Source organism: Thunnus albacares, chromosome 7 (genome assembly GCF_914725855.1).
Source record: "Thunnus albacares chromosome 7, fThuAlb1.1, whole genome shotgun sequence".
NCBI lineage: Eukaryota > Metazoa > Chordata > Actinopteri > Scombriformes > Scombridae > Thunnus > Thunnus albacares.
Genome location: NC_058112.1, coordinates 16519721 through 16540554, shown reverse-complemented (window position 1 = coordinate 16540554; position 20834 = coordinate 16519721). Strand labels below are relative to the sequence as shown.

General features: G+C 39.7%; 1 protein-coding gene across 1 annotated transcript in view; it reads right to left on the bottom strand.

Annotated features, from left to right (window-relative positions):
- The window catches only part of grm3 (glutamate receptor, metabotropic 3), a 38359-nt gene extending 19145 nt beyond the window's left edge, over nt 1-19214 (bottom strand). The window contains exons 1-5 of the mRNA XM_044355815.1: nt 19044-19214; nt 14283-14399; nt 8637-8696; nt 3005-3560; nt 1650-1793 (exon numbers count right to left, since the gene is read on the bottom strand). Of these exons, the coding sequence (XP_044211750.1) occupies nt 1650-1793; nt 3005-3322 (462 nt within the window). The 5' untranslated portion in view covers nt 3323-3560; nt 8637-8696; nt 14283-14399; nt 19044-19214. The remainder of the gene's footprint in view (nt 1-1649; nt 1794-3004; nt 3561-8636; nt 8697-14282; nt 14400-19043) is intronic.
- Between the last annotated feature and the right edge of the window lie 1620 nt (nt 19215-20834).

Genomic DNA, 20834 nt, shown 5'->3' with positions numbered 1-20834 from the left:
GCATGTAAACATACCCACTCAAACATGCACACACACGCAAATAAACACAAAGTACACAGCCATTCTGTTCTTGCCTCAGTTTAATCCTTTTAGAGCGCATCTCTCTGGGCTTTTCTATATTTCATTCATAGCTCAGTTGATGAGCTGTTTTGACAACATGTCAGAATCTCATTAGACTAATAGTGTAGAAGATTAGAAAACACACTCACATATATATACTGATGCGTGCAAGGACAGGTCGACACATACACAACACCTGCATTGAGGTACACACACACACACACACACACTCACATGGATGGCTGCTTATAGTACTCCAGGCAGGTTTTATAGTTTTGAGATGGCAGTTGACTTAAATGTCAGGGAAGGTCATGCTGCAAAACGTAACCCTATTGCTCCATTACCTGCCACTGAACAATGACCACAGCTAGCTAAGAGGCCTGTCCGCAGGGACACGCAGAGTTTACTCTGTTAGTGAAAGCTGCTCTCTTCCTGTGTTAGAGAGGGAAGGGAGATGTACTGTAGGAATGGGCTGAATATGAGAGATCAGTTGAAAAAAATGAAAGAGAAGAAGGAAAAAAATTGGTGCAGTGGAGGGGTGCTGTGTGTTTTCCACTTGGAATGCAAGTCACACACACAGACACACACACACACAGACACACACAGACACACACAGACACATACACACACGTACGAACGTAGGGAAGGAATGATGCCTGCTATGTAAATGCCTTCGAGGCATTGGAGTTTAGTTGTGCATGGTAAAACATAAAATAATTCACTATTACTTCATTTAGAAGCAACAGACAGACTGGCCAAGTAGAGAGGCATGAAGAAGTAGCTGGATTAGCTTCACTGGCACAAGATCAGAAAGCAGAGCACAGTTAGGGTCTCGTAAACAGCGCTTCCCTCAGAAAAGACAGGTAAAAACAACAGCAACTCCAACAAAGGGCAACAAGTAGGAGCTGCGGGAAAGACAAGTGATAATATCTGTGATGAAGGACTAGAGACAGCGAAGATGTGTTAACAATGGCTGCTCCAGTAAGGAGGAGGAGGAGAAGAAGAAGGGGGCTGAGGTCAGCATACACTGAGCTCTCCCCAAATAGCCGGGAGGGACGCCTCTGAATGCATATAAAAGAAGAAGAATTAAAAAAAAAGAAAGAGGAAGTGATGAGAAGGAGGAGAGCAAAGACTTAAGGTACAGGAAAAAAAGAAATACATAGAAGAGAGAAAAAGAGAGGGTGAGAAAGATAAGACAGAGAGACAGTTGCAGAGATTAGGGATTTAAGGACTGATAGGAGGAAGCTTTTGTGCAGTCACAGAGGAGTAAGGGAGAAGGAGGTTTTATGCTAAACTATGCAAATTACCCAGTTCTGTGACAAGAGCTACAAGAGCTGGGGAAACACACAAGAACACACCGATGGAAGTTGATTCACAGAAACAAGTACACACACAGACACACATGCAGACATGGACACACTTGCACTGCCATGTAACTGGATGTCAGCTTTTGCACACTTGGTCACGATACGTCTGGTACAAGGATGAGCAACATAAGAGAGAAGAAGCTATCAAGGGAGTTAAAGTAAGATGGTGATGGTGAAATGTGTTTGTGTAAATATTCCTATACCTGTTGGTGTATTTCTTACCTGTATGGAGACACTGCTGAAGGATCCTCCAATGACAGCAGCAATCGCCAGCGGGCTGTCATCCTGCAGGGCGTAAGATCCGTCTGGACAGATGAACTCTGTGTCGTCCACCTTGGTGAGGGAGGCTCTTACAAATTCCAGAGCCTGGGAAACACAAACACATTGATATTTTATATCAAATGCTGCGCACCATATTGTGTACCATATGGTCTGTGTTATCTATTATTACTAATCAGACTGTGAAACACTTTGAATTTGGTTATTTTCACGAAATATGCTACATAAATAAAGACCGATTTTTTTATGATGTAGAGTTTTTATCTTTTTGAAAGGACAATAAAAGCCAATTTCTTCACAGTAGGGTACCTTAAATGCTTTCAGTACAGGTTCCAAATTGTAAATTAATTCCTCTGGGGCTAAAGCACATTAATAACATATTGCTGGTCCTTGGACAAACAGCCAAAGAACCTGCAACCCATTTAAGTTAATTAATTAATTCAAAAATCCAGGGTGCTGTCTATAATCAGTCAAAGAACTCATTGTAGATCACTAGATGCATCGTCTTTAAATAGCTTGGCAATAAAATACAATATATTGTTGAAGATAACAATCCCTGAGGGGGACTGCTGCCTTTTTTTTATCCGGCTCATTTCCCTCATCGCAAATAGCTTCAATCTCTATTTCTCATCAAGCATTTGCTATTATGATTTGAGGCAAGCTCCTTTACCCATAGTGGATAAAATAGAATTTTCAGGTACATTTACTATACCTGAATATTACCGTTTAATGGGATCTACTGTTTCCTCCATTTAAAATGGATACATTGCACTTTTTACCTCTGACGCCATAAATTACTTTCCAGCGCAACTTTTTGAATATGAAAGGTGGGAAAAGTTCAGGTTATCTGGCAGCACACGAGAACAAACTAATTAAAACTGTATCTGAACTATAGCATATCTGAAAACCTGTATCAGCATTTACAGGTAAACGCAGATACACTTGAACGCTGTACAGCACACAAATGGGTGACCGTCTTTGAGAATAAATGCTTTAATTGAAGTTAGTATTTCATTGATGTACTTCTAGTTTTGCTGTTATAAATGATTTGATTATCAATGATAACAATAATAAAATAAACAGCATCCTGTGTGGAAATGAAAGTGATTTTGATTTACATTTTTAAGATCACACCCTATACACACATGATGTGAACAGTGTTTTGATGGCAGGAAGCAGAAACTTAGTAAAGAGGAGAAAATGATTCCTTTGACAGAAAAGTATATTTAAATACTATCTGGAATCATCTCTCATTGAGAAACATGTAGTGTTTATGTACAGTCACCGTGCTCACCCACCTGCTCCAGTGCATAGGTATCTCTGGAGCAGGTGTCCAGGATGTGGACACCGAGGGAGACCCCGGGCAGCAAAGTGTTGTCCATATTGATTCTGTCTATGGCAAACAACATGGCCTCCAGCCTCTGGATCCCTCTGTCCTCATTCACACGGCCACACTCCTCCATCCCAGCACCTTTCTCATGCACCGGGAACAGGCCGCCGAGCACCAGGTCACCCTCGATGCGTATCTCCCGGCGGGACTGAGGTGGATCTCCGACTGACAGCAAGACGCCCCGACACATCATAACCAAGACTAGAGCTGGAACGCGGGCCACCATGTTGGGCTCAGGGGAAGTTTAGGATTGTCAAAATGTGAGAAGAGGCTTGATGGAGAGTGAGACAGAGGGAGGTGAGGGGCGTAGGGTGAACGTTAGGGGCGAGGGGTTACGGGTGAGGTGTGAGGCTTGTGAGTGAAGCAGCGGCCGTGGATGTTTGGGTCGGTTTGAGGCCCATGAAACGGTCAGGGAGAGCGGAATTGGACCACACATGGAGGGGCACACCATCTGGGCATCAGTCCTGCTTGGAGAGGGGAGGAGAAGAGAGGAGAGGAGAGGAGAAGAGAGGAGAAAGGAAATATAACTCAAGTCAATCCACGTGCCACAGGACAAATCACAAAGCTGTCAGGAGCTGCAGGATGAGATACTTTTGTAAGTGTCACTATAAAGTATAAAGACAGCAAAGTAGACCTTTAGTGTAGTTTGGGGACACTGTTAACAAGGGCTCAATGTTGTTTCCGCTTCACAGCCATAGCCAGGCCATGACTAAAAGGGATATAGAATTGTTTGGAGATTGTACCCCACTGTTCTCCAACCTCCCCCCTCCCTTACATCACACAGTAAACTTTCTTCTTTTGTATGTGTGTGTGTGTGTCTGTGTGTGTTTGCCCCTGGTTGTATCAGGATAAGCCAGCTTAGATGTCTGGTTGATACATGAGCCCAGCCTTCTCATACCACAGATCAGAAAAGCTTCTCTAATCTGATCTCTGTTCCGACAATTCTCAGCTCGTCCATGAGTTTATACCCCTATGTATGTATGTGTGTGTGTGTGTGTGTGTGTGTTATCAGATTTATTGCCCTCCCTCTCTCCTGCATAATTATAGTGTGTGAGGACTGAATGCATTTTACCATGAAAGAAGCTAACTGACAACAATGAGTCCAACAACAGCTGATGCTACTTATCCTACAACTTGATCAAAGCCACCTTTCTGTGTTTTGACTGTCTTGTTCACTAAAAATTCCTCCTCTTTTGCCTAAAATATTTCTATACACAATAATCTTAATTCTAAAGGACCAGTTCACAGATTTTTTATAAATATCCACTTACTGAGCCTGCAAAAATCACTGCAATATCTTCTGTGGCTCTGAAGGGAGTTTCTTCCCCTAAAGATCAATAGGGTCATCTAAGCTTGGGCTTGGAAAAGCCTACTATTGAGTTGCATTGTGGGAAGTGCAGGAACCAGGGTTTTTGGAACTTGAGGGACTAGACCCCGTTTTCACCTGGTATTAACATGCAATCTGTATCTGGATATCTTATCTGGATAATGACACATTCTCATGATCTTGATTATACCATTTTTGTGACCAATCTTAATATAAGGTTTTAAGGGAAGAGATGCTGCAGTATGGGCTTAACTGAGGAGGGGGTTGTCTGTATGTATATGCTGGGATAGTGGGAAGAGTTGGAGTTAGGTGACCTTTCAACTTGTTGGGTAGATTTTTTTTCTTAAGAATGTAACCAAATTGGCTGAGAACATGCATTTTCATTATAAGATATCTGGATATATTTCAATACCAAGTGGAAATGGAGTATTAAAGTCAGCATATCCCCTGCTGCATTGATTTTGACCTTTCTTTTCTTGCAAGTTCCACAACTTTATGCAAATGCAACACTAAATCGCTAGATGTCAACGACTTCAAGATTCAGCTATAAGATATAATAAATAACCTGCTCTTACTCTTCTCTCTTTGTTTATATCTTTTAATCTATTTAGCTAATGCAAAGTCAGTAAAAGAAAGCCTAGAGTAGGAAATAGCTTTTGTCTTTTAAATTTTGTCTCTCATGTCTCTCATGCAATCTCTCCAGTCCTCAGGAGCGATAAGACAGAAGCTGGAGGTTGATGTTTTGACTATGAAAATCAATTTAGACCAAGGAGTAAGCTTGTAGTGAAATTTCTGTTGATTGCTGGCATCTGTGGCCCGAACCCTGCTTTGTGTATGTATGTGTGTGTGTGTGTGTGTGTGTGTGTATGTGAGCGAGAGAGAGATAGAGAGAGAGAGAGAGAGAGAGAGAGTGAGAGTATGCCTCCCCTCTTTGGTGGGCAGGTAGGAGGATGAAAGCTTCTCTTAGATGCAGGCAGCTCAGATTTTTCTGCAGGCAGCTGCCATACCTTTACCACTCTGCTCTGTAATATGACACACACATACAAACACACACACACCCAGACAAACACCCACCCACACATGCACACACAGACATACACACACACATGCACAAACACACACCTCTGCTTCTCTGAGGGGTTGACCTAAAAGCAGACTATTTCTATGTCTTTGCTCCCCTCTCTCTCAACCAACAGAGATCTGAATTAATGTGTGGAAATGTGTAGGAGACACACAGAATCAAGATATATGATAAATAATTATTGCAGGAGTGCTGATATCCGATTAAAATTTGTGATGTACCCTGATATGGTCTTTTGAAGTCGCTCTTGTCCCTGTTGCTTTTGCTTCAAGAAGTTGTTTCCTGTTAAAATCCCACAGGAGACTATCTGACATTTATTTGATGGATATGTAATTTAACCTAATGCCTGTTTTTTTTTCTTTCAGAAAGAACATTGATAATGCTTTTGAAGGATTTAGATCCAGAGCCAAACTGTCACATGTGCTAGATGTGAGTGTGTGTGTGTCCATTGTATGTATGTTTGTGTTTGTGCATTGGGGAAAACAGTAGAGCCCCTTTGAATGATTTCCAGTATTCCACTAAAATAGCTGGAGTTCCTGGAAATAAATTCTTAAAACAAACTTACATCATTATTAGAAGCAACTTTGAACTAACATAAAGAGGAACTTTGTAATGAGTTGGGGTTTGAGGACAACATAGCAACAAAACAGGATATGTGGCTGAGCGTGTGTGTTAGTGTATGCAGGTTTGAGTGCTTAGACATGGGTGTGTATGTTGTGGTGTATACAATTGTATATTTATGGAGCTGAACCTATAACAACAGTTTCACTCAAAGCCTTACTTTAACAGTATGCTTTAATGTAATTGTCAGCTTTTGAAATCAATTTCCCAGAAATGTGCCAAAAAATTTCTCTCACATTTTTACACCGCTCTCATGGTGTCCACTGAAATTGAATGTTTGCTTCATTATAACCTCTTGGAAAGAACCCAAACCCAGCTTCCTGTCTCAAGAGCAACTGTGCAAACAAAGCACACGCTGTGAAACAGAAAATGTTTCACATTTAGTCCCTTCTTTCTTTATGACCATGAAATATTACCAAGCAGGCTAAAGTGCCAGACAGTGCACTTCACTTAGGAATATATAGCATGTATATCTTTTGCATGTATATGTTTGAACCCCTTTATTAGAAAGCCAGAGTTATATTCTTTCAAAATATGTCACAGCTATATGAGACTGATGAACTCACTTTTCTTTTTTTCCATGATGACAGCTCATGTCAGCAGATTATTATTATATCAGCATGCTTAGACTTGAAACTTGCATAAAATACATATTCCAGTATGGCAAACATATATTCTTTGTTTTGTTAAAGTAACATTATCATTGCCTGGAACTTCAATTTAAACCATTAAAACAGAGGAGAAGCTCTAACATCAGAGATTTAAGAGTCACATGCAAAACACCACTGCATTCATAAGATATGCTGTCAGAAAATCAAATCCAGAAGACAGACAGGCAAACACGGACACTGTAAAATGATCATGTAAAATTGGACTAGTGTCTTGCATTTAAGGGTTTCACTTTGACAGCTAACCCTCAAACCTCAGAGCTTCCTTGAACACAGCTGGAGAATTTTCCTTCACACTTGACAGCTTGTTATCTCTATCGCATGGTGTCTACAGTATATCATGGTATGTCTAAGCCTGTAGCAGTGTGGTCAGTGTTTATTTGATCTTCTTGAACTATTTCATTCGTAAATGAAAACATTTACAGTAAATTTTTACATTTAAATACTGGTTGTATCATCTGTTCCATGTGTAAATAAAAAGCAACTGCTGACAACTATGGCAGACTAGCCCCTGAAATACCCATAATAGCCCTGTTTCACAGCAGACATTTTGACTTGTCATAGTAGAAAAAAACACAGGTGTTACTAATAACATTAACAATGGCCCTTTTCTATTCCCAGTAAGCCGTGACAGTGTGACAGTGATCCAGGACATGAAAGTGCAACAGCTAAAGGGAATCAGGCATCATTAGTTTTATTATTTACTGCTGTGCTTCTGTGACAGTGTCAATTATATAGTAGTAAAAGATATGTGTAACAGAGTCAAATATACATTAGTAATATGTAATATTACAATTTCACAAAATCTGTGCAAATAGTAAGAACATGAAATGCTATTCCTCCAGAGTCAATATGTGGAACACATGAGTCTCAGTTTCTGTAACCTTACATTCACTTCTGTGGGTCTCCCCTATAAATAATGTCTCCCACCTTTACTTCTCCCCTTTTGTTACTGTAGCTTAAACCTCTTGTGTAGTATGCTAACATATTCCTGTGTCATTTAATTTGTGTAGCAGCTCAAGTTACATATCGCGATTGACCGGAGGATTTTGTTATTCACTTCTGTCGTCAGAATAAATGGAGATCGCCTCCAAAGATATGCTGGTCTGAGCCTCTTCATCAAAACACAATGCACATGATGTTAGACACCACCGGTTACACTTCCTACTGTGACATGTCAAAACATCTTCTATGAAAAAGGCCAATGCAATGTGACATGACCTTGATCCCCAATAAGCCCTGTATGTGATTTGTAAATCATGCAATCACACTGGCGTAATCTCTTAAAGGAATACTTCAACATTTTCAGAATTATGCTTATTTGCTTTCTTGCTGAAAGTTAGATATGATTGGTATGATTGATGCCATTGTCAATCAAAGCTGGAGCCAGCTTAACATAAAGACTGGAAACTGGGGGGAAAACAGCTAGGCTGCCCAAAGCTAATAAAATGTGCATACTGGCATCTCTAAAGCTCACTCGTTAACAAGTTATATCTTGTTTAATCCATGCAAAAATCAAAGTGTAAAAATTACAAGTGAAAAAATGACAATTAATAGTTTTATGGGCAGTTATGTGATGGACTATTTGTTGGCAGGAAGCAGTGTCTTCCTTGAATCGTGTCGTCACCATGAGGTTGCCAGGCAACCAGTTGAGGCAACAGAAAGTCACTGTGCCTGGCCAAGAAATAGTTAGAAACAGTATGTAACCACCTGTAAAACTAGCTAGCATAAATCCTTATATTTAACAGACGGATATGAGAGTGATTCTCCCAGTTAATTCAGTAATGAACAACATATTTACTTATTACATACACGTACATCATAAAGGCATTAAATGTCTCACCTGAATAAAGAAGAATAAGAGCAGATGGCAGCTGGCACATGACAACATCACCACAGACACCTATCAAAGAGAGATGGGGGACATACATAAGGTGAGTAAACAACAACCTTACTGTCAATAGAAGGAGAAGAGAGAATATCAGATAGAGGAGCTGGCTGAATAGTGACCCTTCTCCCTGGGAGCTTTGATGCAGAGTAACATCTGACGGACAACCCCATTTCACCTCTGACCCTGTTCAAGTCAGTGAGTAGGCTGCATACACACCACCGCACACCTCTTTTGCTTCTCGTGTTTCATCCTCTGTTTCCTCCATGGCATCACCCCTGCATCTTTCTTTCCTCCTCTCCTCTCCTGCCCTCCTCTCCACTCCCTCCCCCACCCTCTCCTTTTGCTGGTGCTCTACTCTCCCCATTTATTTCCACCTCCCTTACACCCTCCGCAGACCTCACTCTCCCCCTAACAGGCAGGGCTGCTGTGGATGACACGTATCCAGCTGAGAGCAGCCATGCAGGGTCGATGGACCGAAGTACACTGAGAGGAGAGCCCCACAACCCGGCCCTGTGTGTGTGTGTGTGTGTGTGTGTGTGTGTGTGTATGTGTGTGTGTGGCGTGCATGTGTGTGTGTGTCTGTTTTCTTTCCTCTGTGTGTGTTCATGTGTATGTGTGTGCTTGTTTATCTGTCTATTGTGCAGATCACAGAACCCACGGCTGCACCAGTGACGTGAATCTCACAGTATGGGGAATCGCTGTATGTGCATGTGTGTGAGTTCTGTCTTTTCTTTTTATTCGTTAGAGATACAGAGGGGAGTGAGGTATCAGAAGCTTTGTTATTATGGAGCAAAATAAACCTCAGACCCCTTTATTAGACCTGCACATTGTCAGAGGTTTATCAATTAATTTATCCAATTGCTTTCCATCTCTCTCTCATTCTGTCTCTCCCTCTCTTTTTTAATGTTTAAGGACAAATAAGTACAGTGCTACTCATTAGTGCGGAGGAAATATGAACTTGCGGGAGACAGCATGTGTGTAGTCCTTTTTAAAATGTGTGAAATTTTTTTATTTTTGACCATCACATAACTATTACATGTGTGTGTATGTATGTATGTATGTGTATAGACATGGTGTCCCAGACTTCTGACAGTCTAACGGGTGCAATGGGCTGTGACCATTAATTATTTACGAAGTGCGTTTTAGGCAGGAAAGACTGATGATCCATGAATAGGAAAAAAAATATCACAAAAAACAAAAGTGACATGATGCACACCCCTCTACCTATTTAAAGCAGGCACACTGGTCTACATTGTTAAAAAAAACAACAACAAAAAAACTTGCACAGGTTCTGTCCATTCAGCATAAACAGATTTAATAAAATCTAGTTTCACACAAGAATTTAGTTAATGTTTGTGACGAGCTCTTTGCCACCTAATGACTTCTGACAGTGTGTAAGCACTGGAAAAAATGTGTGTAAGGTGCCGACGGCTGACTTGGGTTAAACCCCATTTATCATCATTTACCAATCAAAATCAATAGGCAGGTACTCTGATCTCAGATGACTATTGATGTTCCGTTAACAGTCAAATAGAAAACAGCCTGTTCCTGTATTGATTAATCAGTCCATTTCGTGACCTGCATTAGGTTCAAAGGTTAAAGACCGTATCATGTTAGAAACATAGAAATGGATTTCCTGGACCTGACAGACAGCTGAAATTGAAAAGATTCAACCGTACAATCCATTGATCTTTGCTTAATAAAAGAACTGCAGTTCCACATTTTAAAAGTGTGTAATCCTCATGCTATTATAGATAAAGAAGTACATTTGTAATGAAAATTGGATTAACCCATACAAGAACTTCTGTGCTTCAGGGGCACACAGACTAGACGATGCTCTCATGTGCAGTGGGTACTCCAAAAGGATTCTCCACTAAAGGAGCTTTTAACCTACAAGCACCACATAAAGTCTGCACTGGGAGCACTCAACATTGTGGAGCACATTTCACTACTGAATCTCCAAAAATGGTGTAGAAAATGAGGGCTATTAATTAACTCTGAGATTGATATAATTGAGAGAAAATGAACTGATAATTTTGCTAATTATGTCATCATTTAAGTAATTTTTTAATGAAAGAAAAATATAATGCTGAGTCCAGCTTCTATAAAACTAATTTAAAACTAATTTAACGCTTTTCTATGTTTTATATCACTGTAACTTTAATATTTTTGGGTTTTCGAAACAAGTAAATGTTGCCTCTGTGGGCTCTGGTAAATTGTGATTTTGGCATTTTTGAGATATTTTATAGACCAAATGATTAACTGATTAACCTTAAAAAAATGTCTAATAATCTAGAGTGAAAGTAATTTTAGGTCCCAGCCCTTGATGTATCTGATCTATGTCTTCTCATTCAGTTTCAGTCACTTGTTGTCTTCATAGTCTTCTCTGTGTTATCCCTGACTTTTGGTGGCCCACAATTCATGTGACATGGCATGATTAAAAATGACTGTTCAGCCTAAAAACAGACCAGGATTGGGAAATGTGTGAAAGCATTCATCAGATCAGCATTTCATCACTGCAGAGGGCGACAGGCCTGTCAGAAGGAGAATTACCCCTCTGTGGATGGCATCTATCAACTTAACTGTCATGTAATGACCCTGGGAGTCATCATGGAGCATCAGTCAACCTCGCCATAGCACGGGTGCTGCTGCATCCTACTTAATTCATGTTCACACCCCGCCAGTCGGTCGTCACCGCAGTCGATACATAAGGTGTACAGCGCGTTACAATGGACAGGTAGAGAGTAATGGTGGGCACTGACCACAGTATGCCTCACACAGTTAGAAGAATACATATAATTGGTTTGGAGAAAGACACAAGCCTCTTAGGTTGAATAATGTGTGGAAACCAATTACTGTAGTCATTCCTGATTAATTGTTCAGAATTCAAAAGTTGTACTTAGTTTCTGATTTGCTCTCCTGCATTAGGTCTGGATTTGTCTTCATCATAATTGGAAGACATAGCATAGCATATTTAAAAAAAAAAAAAAAAATGACAGTATAGGTCTAAAAATTCAGGCTGGCAAAAATGACCTATAGTTACGTTAATGCCATCTAGCAGACGTAGTAATCATGACCCGGGGAAGTGACGCAGTTCACATGATGTCAGTATAAGGTGACTTGATAAGATGACTTTGTCTTATTAGGAGAAGGAGGAGACCACTGTTTGCCTCCTGTATCCAACCATGAGTGTCATGTTTCCAACTGCGTCGAGACATTTAAAAAATAAAAAATTGTAACGTTGTTGCCATGATGATGAAGGTTACATAAATTTAAGGAAGTATAAACCGTGATTCAGGTAATCATTTTAACCAAAGCCATGATCTTTACCTAACCTGAACCAAGTGGTTTGTGGGCCTAAACCTAACCAGACATTAACCACAGTGTTGTCACATCATAAAACATCATTATTTTTTAACAGGGATTTGTAACGGTTTTGGAAAGTAGCATATTACTGTCCTATGGGTTGTTTGGGGTGCACTGCTGCGTAAACATAGGTCATTTTTTGCCAGTTGAATTTTAGACCTATGCTGTTGTTTAATTATGAGGATGTGTTGTCTTTATCTTGTCATTTATTGTCTGTTGCCTTGTACAGTATAGTGTATATCTCAAAATCATAAGTGCTGAGACATCATGATATTTCTCACAGTTGGACAATGTTTTGAGCAAATATGTGTATGCACACAAGTTGTAGAGCATATTTTTAAGCATCCAATGTTGTTTATTATTCATGGCTCCTTCTTTTTATGATCATACTGTAGTTCAATGGTTGTCAGTGTTATAAAAACTGACTGAAACAATTAAAAGCTGTCCTACTGCTCTCTCTCAAACCTTTTCAGTTTTATGTCTGCATATATTGCTTTTGCTTTGCAGAAACCTAAACATTTCAGGAACATAGCAAGATTGATACTTGCACACATTATATTGATGCTTATAATCTTTAGGCGTTCAGTTTGATCATGTGATAATTGCCTAAATATTCTAAGTGAGAAAAAATACAATCTCAGTTTTACATTTAATAATGAAAATATCGTGCAGTAAAATTCTAAAAATATAATCCAAACTAGTAATACACATTTGCAGGATGCGGAGGATACACATTACAATTTATTGATTTTTCGCAGTGACATTCACAGCTCACATGTAGGCTACAGTGATTCCCAGGTGTGTGGCAGATGCACACACAGCAGTGAACAAGGAAAAGCTGTGTGGTTGGGTTGACAGGGTTTGAGCTTTGCATTAGGAGTGAATTTCTGTGGGATGTTACTGTGCCTGAAACAGTATGAGAGAAGGATTGACACTGTTAATGTGCCTGTAATGTAATCATGACTTAAGTAAAAGGCTATTTAATCATCGAAAGATATTTTAATATTATCAGTTTATTTTAAATGCACGGATACCTTGTTCCTTTTATGTTGTAATGTTTGTAGTAATGATTTGTTTTGTATTCTGAAAGTGAATTTCAACTGCCAGAAAGCTTTATGTACAGTATATAGTATGATGCACAAATAAATTAATATAATCATGTAAAAATAATTTCAATTGGTGAAACATTTTGACATGTTATATGTGATGTTTCTTGGGCCTGGAACAACAGAGGAACACCCTAGCCTTTCATTTTTGTCTTATATCACATGTACACTCACACTCAAACTCCATCACCACCATCACCAACGCACTAGAACTTGCATGTGTAGATTCATGTTGTTGTACAGATTGCTTATATCAAACATTGACCAAATTTTGCATCGTTTGGTCTGATTATTACCATGGTGAGCTGACAAAATTTACAATAATTAGCTGTCATCTCAACTGTTGCGCCAAGACAGTTAAAACTGTCATCAAACTTTAACAGACTTAAACAAAACCTGGAAGTATTGCAGCTTATTTACCTGCACTCTGAAACTTCCAGGATGGCACTTTGTATTGATAGTAGCCACTGCATGACGAGTAAGGCACCTAAAACACACACACTCGCACACACACACACACACACACACACACACACACACACACACACACACACACACACACACACTGCTTCCCTCCTCAAGCTCATAATTTATTAAAGAGTCTGATCTCTCTCTGAGACACACCATTCACAGCTGTACATCCCACTGCCCTTTCACTGCCTCATCCCCTGAGTGTATGTATGTGTGTGAATGTCTGTGCATGTAGAGAAGAGGGTATGTCAGTGGTGAAAGGTGTATGTGTGTGCTGGTACGTGTGTGCGTGTGTGTGTGTGAATCAGTGTGTGTTGTGCCTGTTGTTGCTGATGAGAGGTGAGCTGTGGGAAGCAGCAGTGATTTGCAGACACTTTTCCTGTTTCTTCACCAGAGCATAACAGTGTAGGAAACATGTGAAGCAGAGCAACAGTAGTATTGAAAAAAACCCCAAAACATGAAAAGCCAAGAACATCAGGAGGTATTGAGGATTTGTGAACTAGCCTGGCCCCTTAACATGAGTCCTAGTTTCTGCATTAATGTAACTGGCCATTTTAAAATTGGTCTTACGACAAATTTGGTATGATTGCTTATTTATATATTTTTTTTGGTTCAATAGTTGAATGAAACCAGACACTAATTTTGAGTTACCTACCTTTGTTTTTATTCGTTTTTTACACTCCGCTTGGCTCTACTGGGATTAGATCCCATGTTTTCATCCCCTTGTGTGATTCCAGATGTGGTGTACTTCACCCCTCCACTGTCTTCAGCGCTGATGAACACATGAAACCAAAGAGAGAAAGATCAGACTGAAGGATGAAAATGTACCATTCATAGATCTCACAGTCTTTATAGCACTTTCCCATATGATATATATTGACTGGTGATACAGCCGATAAGAACATCTTTCATGTGGGAACGGAGCAGTTTAATGAATGAATGTCTATCTTTGGTGAAGCCATGCAACCAAAGAGAGAGGTTGTTTCAATGTTAGTTTTACTGGCCCTGCTAAAACAGCAACTTATCTTACACCTTAAGGCTGTAAATAAACCACATGTTGCATTTAAAGTCTTTATTGTTTTTGTTCATCTCTACACCAAGTTTACTTTTTTAAAATATACTTCCACCCACTAATTTGTAATTTGTAAATAATGATCAGACTATTGACTAAATTAGGTTACATTTGTATAATACATTCAGTGTGACCATTCTAAGCATATAAAATCCATCTGATGTGTTGTGTTTTTTTCATTTATGCTTTGCATTTTAATACAAAGGACAGCTTACAAAGACTTGAATCAATAAGGTTAAAAATGATTTCATCTTCCTCTTCAGTACCATGGACAGCAACATTAAGAAACTCTTACATGCTCTTTTTGGAGAGAACTATGGAGCTTTAAAAGTAGAGAAACACTTACAAAACATTGTTAAACTCTAAGATTGATTATTATTGTGAAACAGTGTCCAGAACCACCTTGGCTCTGTGTCAGCGCCCAACTGTTTAACCTGAGCGCTGCAGTTCATCTACAATAAATTAACTGCTTTTGTGTTTTTGTGTCTTTCCTCCGTTGTAGCAAAAAGAGTTTCACTAAACATTTTAAAATATTTACTAAATGCTCTTGCAAAACATCAAATGCTCAACAAATTTTCAATATATATTCAACAAATAAATTATCATCAATAATTTGTTATTACTGATTTATGAATTCCTTGTTTACCAAGTGCTTATGAATACTGATTCATTTACCAGCATATTTAGACACTTGAATTTGAATAGATACTAAACAACAGTATTCAGAGCACACCGCCACCAGGATAACTTGACTGAAGACAACACACACTCATTTTCTGCACACAAAAAGTCATGCCATCTAAATAATTTAAATGATACAGATTCTTCATAGTGGCTTTAAGTTAAGTACACGTTGCAATCTACTTTTCAGGACCTTTCAGTATATTACTGTATAGTACTACATGAAATACACCGTGTAAATTAATACTGCAAGAAAATAACACTTAAATTACACTTTCACAAATGACAACACTAACACACTCTTTAAACCATAAGCATAGTTGAGATATCCTCAAAAACTACAATACTTCATGTGCCACAGGTAAAGTGAAGTGCAAGTCTAAAAGTACTTTTCAGAAAATTAATTCTTAAAATACACTGAGTAAAAATTATATATTAAAAAGTATTACTTAGGACTGGCAAATTATACAACACAGTTACATGAAAGCACATTCATTGAGAATCAAAAACACATTACAATCTACAGGGTTATGGTGATAAGATGCTAAAAGTATACTTTCATTATGAAAGCATGTTTTCACATGAGTGATTCTGCCGTCATTACAGGGTGACAACAAGACCATAGTTTTCTGTGTGTCATTAAGTTGGTACTTACAAATCTTCTGGTCCACTACACTGTTTTATCTGGATGATATTGTATTGTACAGATCCTTTAATGGCCATTCCACATTCTTATCGAAGGTATAGTATGCTCTGAGAGGCTGCATAAAAAGTAATCTCCTAAACTTCCAGCTGCTGCAGAATTTTATACTATAAAACACTTCCAGGGATGGACTCTCCTCAGATTAAGACCACACCCAATAAAAGCCAAATTGGTGTGAGATTTTGCAGGGGTCCACTCAAACCATTGATATACTAATACTATAGAAGCAGAGAAATAGATAATGTGAGGTGTGGTGTCAGACATTTCTATGGATATTTTGATATTTTCCAGTGTGTCACTTACAATCCACAGTGCCACATGTGCTCCATGACGGACTGAACAACAAACTTTTGATAGGTACTCTTCAAGCTTATAGGGGCTGAGAGTTTGATAGTCACAGTATCACTTTAATGGCTTTGCTGAGAGAACTGCCTTACACATAAACATGTTGACTTTATTTTCTTTAACTCTGTGCCCAAGATTTAAATCTGAGCGCTGTGTGGTCAATAAGACATTGTTAAATTTACCAGGCAGCTGTGTGATGTTGAAACAGACATCCACTTTTCTGATTGGACAAAGCCTTCCAGTTGAAGTTGAATGATTTATCAAACACCTGGCTACACTCAAACAGATTAAACAGCTAAAATCAATCACAAGAAACTATCAGGAAAATCATTGAGCCATGATTCTGCAACCAGCATTGGTTATATTTTCAAACTCTATGTCATACACTCAAATACACACATAACTCCCCTGACAATTCACATATCTAATAAAACTAGAATAAATCAGTGCTGGAGCAGTGTGCTAGTACACTGCTAAGTGTGAGGTTCTGTACTGCATGCAGTCCAGAGAGTAGTGCTGCGTGGAAGCTACAAGGCCATTTGTACACACACATACACACACAAATGCTTGCATACACATAAAGGTGCCCAAACACAAGCTCATGTAAGCACATTTACCAGCACAAAAATGCTGAAACTCAAGGCCAAATCCATTCATTGACAGACAATCGTCCCCTGACTCGCACATAGATACGCATTCTTCAAACACACATGTGCACACACAAACACATCTAAACATGTAAGCATGTCTTTAAGGTTTAACAAGGCCACCCAGTGCCCACCCACACACAACGACTGCCTCCTACACCATGTTTGACCCTCCAATACACACACGCAAGCGCACATACGCTCACTGAATTACAAACTGCGTGAATGAACACATATATGAAATTACACTGAATGACACAACACACAAACACAGCTGCACTGTATCAATAAAGAAAACACTCCAACATACAGAGATTTCAAATTTTTAAAAAAATATAATAAACATGTGCACGCGCACACTCACACATATACACACACACATACACACACACACACACACACACACACACACACACACAGACATGCAACATGTTGACCCCACCCCTAAAGAAAATCATGCAAATTCTGCATTCATTCATGCTTTTATTCATTACTACCCACAACAAATTATGATAATAATTATTTCTATTATTATCATTTGTATGTCTGCTATTGAACCAAATCTCTCATATATTTAGCGGTACAGGCACTACCCACCCCCTCCTCTGAGTAACTGTTTATTCTTTCACTCCCCCTCTAATAGAGCACATAAAGAACAAGAGTGAATTAAAAATTCTCATTACTCTTGCTGTAGTTATTCTATCTTCTGATGTTGATATTGAAACTGCAATACAGTTCTAGTCATAGTAAGTAATTATCATAGAAGATAATTTGCAAAATCTTGTAACATATAATTCTAGTTATTTTCATTGCAACTACTCCAATAAAACAGGAACATTGTTGTAAGCTGTATGCCATTTTAGTTGAGCTTTACCTTTTTATCTGGGAAAAAGGAAGGTGGATCAACACCAAGTCAAAGTGTCTCAGTAGTGTGAGATATGGTGTCTGAAAAAGCCCACCAGAAGTGTGGATAAAAAAGCATGTCAGTGTGATCATCAAGTGAAGATACTATCACACTAAATATACAGTTAAAACTAAATGCATCAATATAAATAATGATTTGTTTTTATTAAGAAATAACCAACACTATGAGGAAACAGCAAGGTCACTATAATCTGGTGAATGTTCAAGACACACCTCCTCTGCACGAAAATCAGCCCATGGGCCTTGAATTTTTTAATTTAAATGTGTTATTTGGACTTGGAGTTCGGGGTAAAATAATTTTGGGGAAGAACAGATGTGCAGAAATATTTTCACCCATTGACTAAGAGCTGTGTCTATCCCGCCTTTAAGCTCGACAGGGGAAAATAAGAAACTGACAGGTGCATCAAGAAGACTGTATAGTCTAAATGCGTAACATCTGATGTGGATTTTTAGACATTTTGGTTCTCCTGCACCTTTAGTACTCGTCCATGCGCCTCTCCTCTGGCGCAAGTTGTGGAGTGGCTGTTTAGAGGCAAACGGAAAGTCATTGCATTGATAAACAGTGACCAGATCCGGTTATCAGATCCACCTGTATGCCTGTTTCCAAAGACGCACCACCCGCCCAATTCCCGGGAACCTGAAAGCTGCGGGACATGCCTTGGTGCGGTCTGTCTGAACCCAAATAACTTCTCAACGCAGCGTAAAATACGCAACTGCAGATACTCATTGTTTCACCTTCTGTATCTTTATCATGCATCTGCTGCAGAGATTAGCTACCAGGGCTTTTCTTCTGTATCTCAACCCGCGATCAGTAGGAGCATCTGTTAGAAAAAAAATACACAGCAACCACGTTTATGCAGTACAATTGGGTGTTTAAATCCTGCGCAAAGTTCAAAGCAAATTGCTCCCTACCGTAAGATTGGCTGACGTGCGCTCGAACGGTCCCGGACTGACAATTTTTCACTGCACTCTGTCGCCTAAACCCGTAATCTAAGACTGCAACACATTTACACACCAGTAAGAAATATGTTTTATTTGACCTACCTTGACGTCTTGGATCCTTCAAAGGTTGCGCACAAATTTTAAGCTGCTGGAAGTTTGACTTAGTCTACTCCTGATCCCTCGGAGGAGTCGCACTGAGAGAGAGGATGGGCGCCACTGCTCTGCGCGCCAGCTCTGTGGATGTGTGTGTGTGTGTGTGTGTATGCATGTGTATGTGTTTATGTGTGTGTGTGTGTGTGTGTGTGTGTGTGTGTGTGAGCGCGCGCGTGTAAGAGAGCGAGAGAGAGAGAGAGAGAGAGAGAGAGAGAGAGAGAGAGAGAGAGATGGGGAGGGAAACAACAGACGTGGAGAGCTGTAGCCCCTTGCCAAAGGATGCTTCAGTCTCCTAGCAACAACAATCGATCTGGCAAGGAGACATTTTTATTGGATAAAAAGAAAACTTAGCCATTCACCCCCCTTAGCACATGTTTACCACTCAGAACAACAACTCTAGCCTCACTGAGTGAAGAGAGAGAGAGAGAGAGAGACAGAGAGAGAGAGAGAGAGAGAGAGAGAGAGAGAGAGAGAGAGGGAGAGAAATGCTCCCAGATGAATGTTTTACATGTGTGTTTGAGGTGCAGAATGACGTACAGAATTAATCTACATCCGTCTGTCCTTGCAACCCCAATCAAAAATATATAGAGAAATACAGAGAATTTCACATGCCGTTTTTTCATGCAAGCTGCATCAGTCTTTTAACACATTATTACACTCTATGATGTCTGAAACAGCTCTAAACATGCTGCCCATGCTTTATCTTCTTCATGAAAAACCTGGCAATGCCTGCATGGTTGTATGTTAGATATGTAGCTCATCCAAACCTAAACACCCTCACAAATGTGACTGAAAGTGTAAGTCTGAAGCATATCATATATCACAGTAACGTGATGCATGATATACACACACACTCAGGTGTCTGCATGTTTCCTATTTTTCTGTCAGAAACAGTGGCACTCAGTGGTGTCTGTGTGTGTTTGTGTAAAGTGCGTGTGCATGTACACAAGCATCTGTGCATCTGTACTTGTTTGTATGATTATGCACATGGAGTCATTAGAATGCAAGTATGCAAGTGTGCAGCTCCTATTGAACAGAAAATCCTCTTCACGCATGATTGAGTCACAGAGCGTCCTCGCTCTGCTCAACACAAATGCACACACTAATACACACTGCAAACACACACACACACACACACACAGCCACTCAGTCTAGAGGAGGCCTGATTTCTGTATTGTAAAGTTAGTCAAGTGCATAGAGATACACTGTCTGAGGGCTTGCTTAAAGCAGTTTTTGATTGCAACTACAGGCCACAGCATGTTGTTTTGCCTGTTTTATATGCAGATGCATGATGACAGGATCCTGAAGTTTCTGACAAGCTCATGTGCTTTCCATGTATGTACTGTGTCACACCATATGGTATAAGAAAACTGTCTCTGAGGATAAGCTTTGGATGGGCAGAGATTGATTACTTGACTGAAGAAGTAAGAGCATCCACTTCACACTTCTGTGACACACATGCATGCATGAGCATGAGGTGGGAAGTGCACACACACACACACACACACACACACACACACACACACATACACACACAGTAGTGCCCAGTGTCAGTCACAGCTTTCCCGGACTTCATCCCTCATCCCTGCCGTTCCAGCTCAGAGATGCTGGCTACTCTAATAAAGGCCTCATTGTCTGCATGGCATGCATATATGCAGAAAGCCCAGAAAGCCAGCTTTGTCCCATAAGGGTCCCTCAGCGAGAGAGCTTTGTGCCCGGCCTTTCCCCATAGACCGAAAA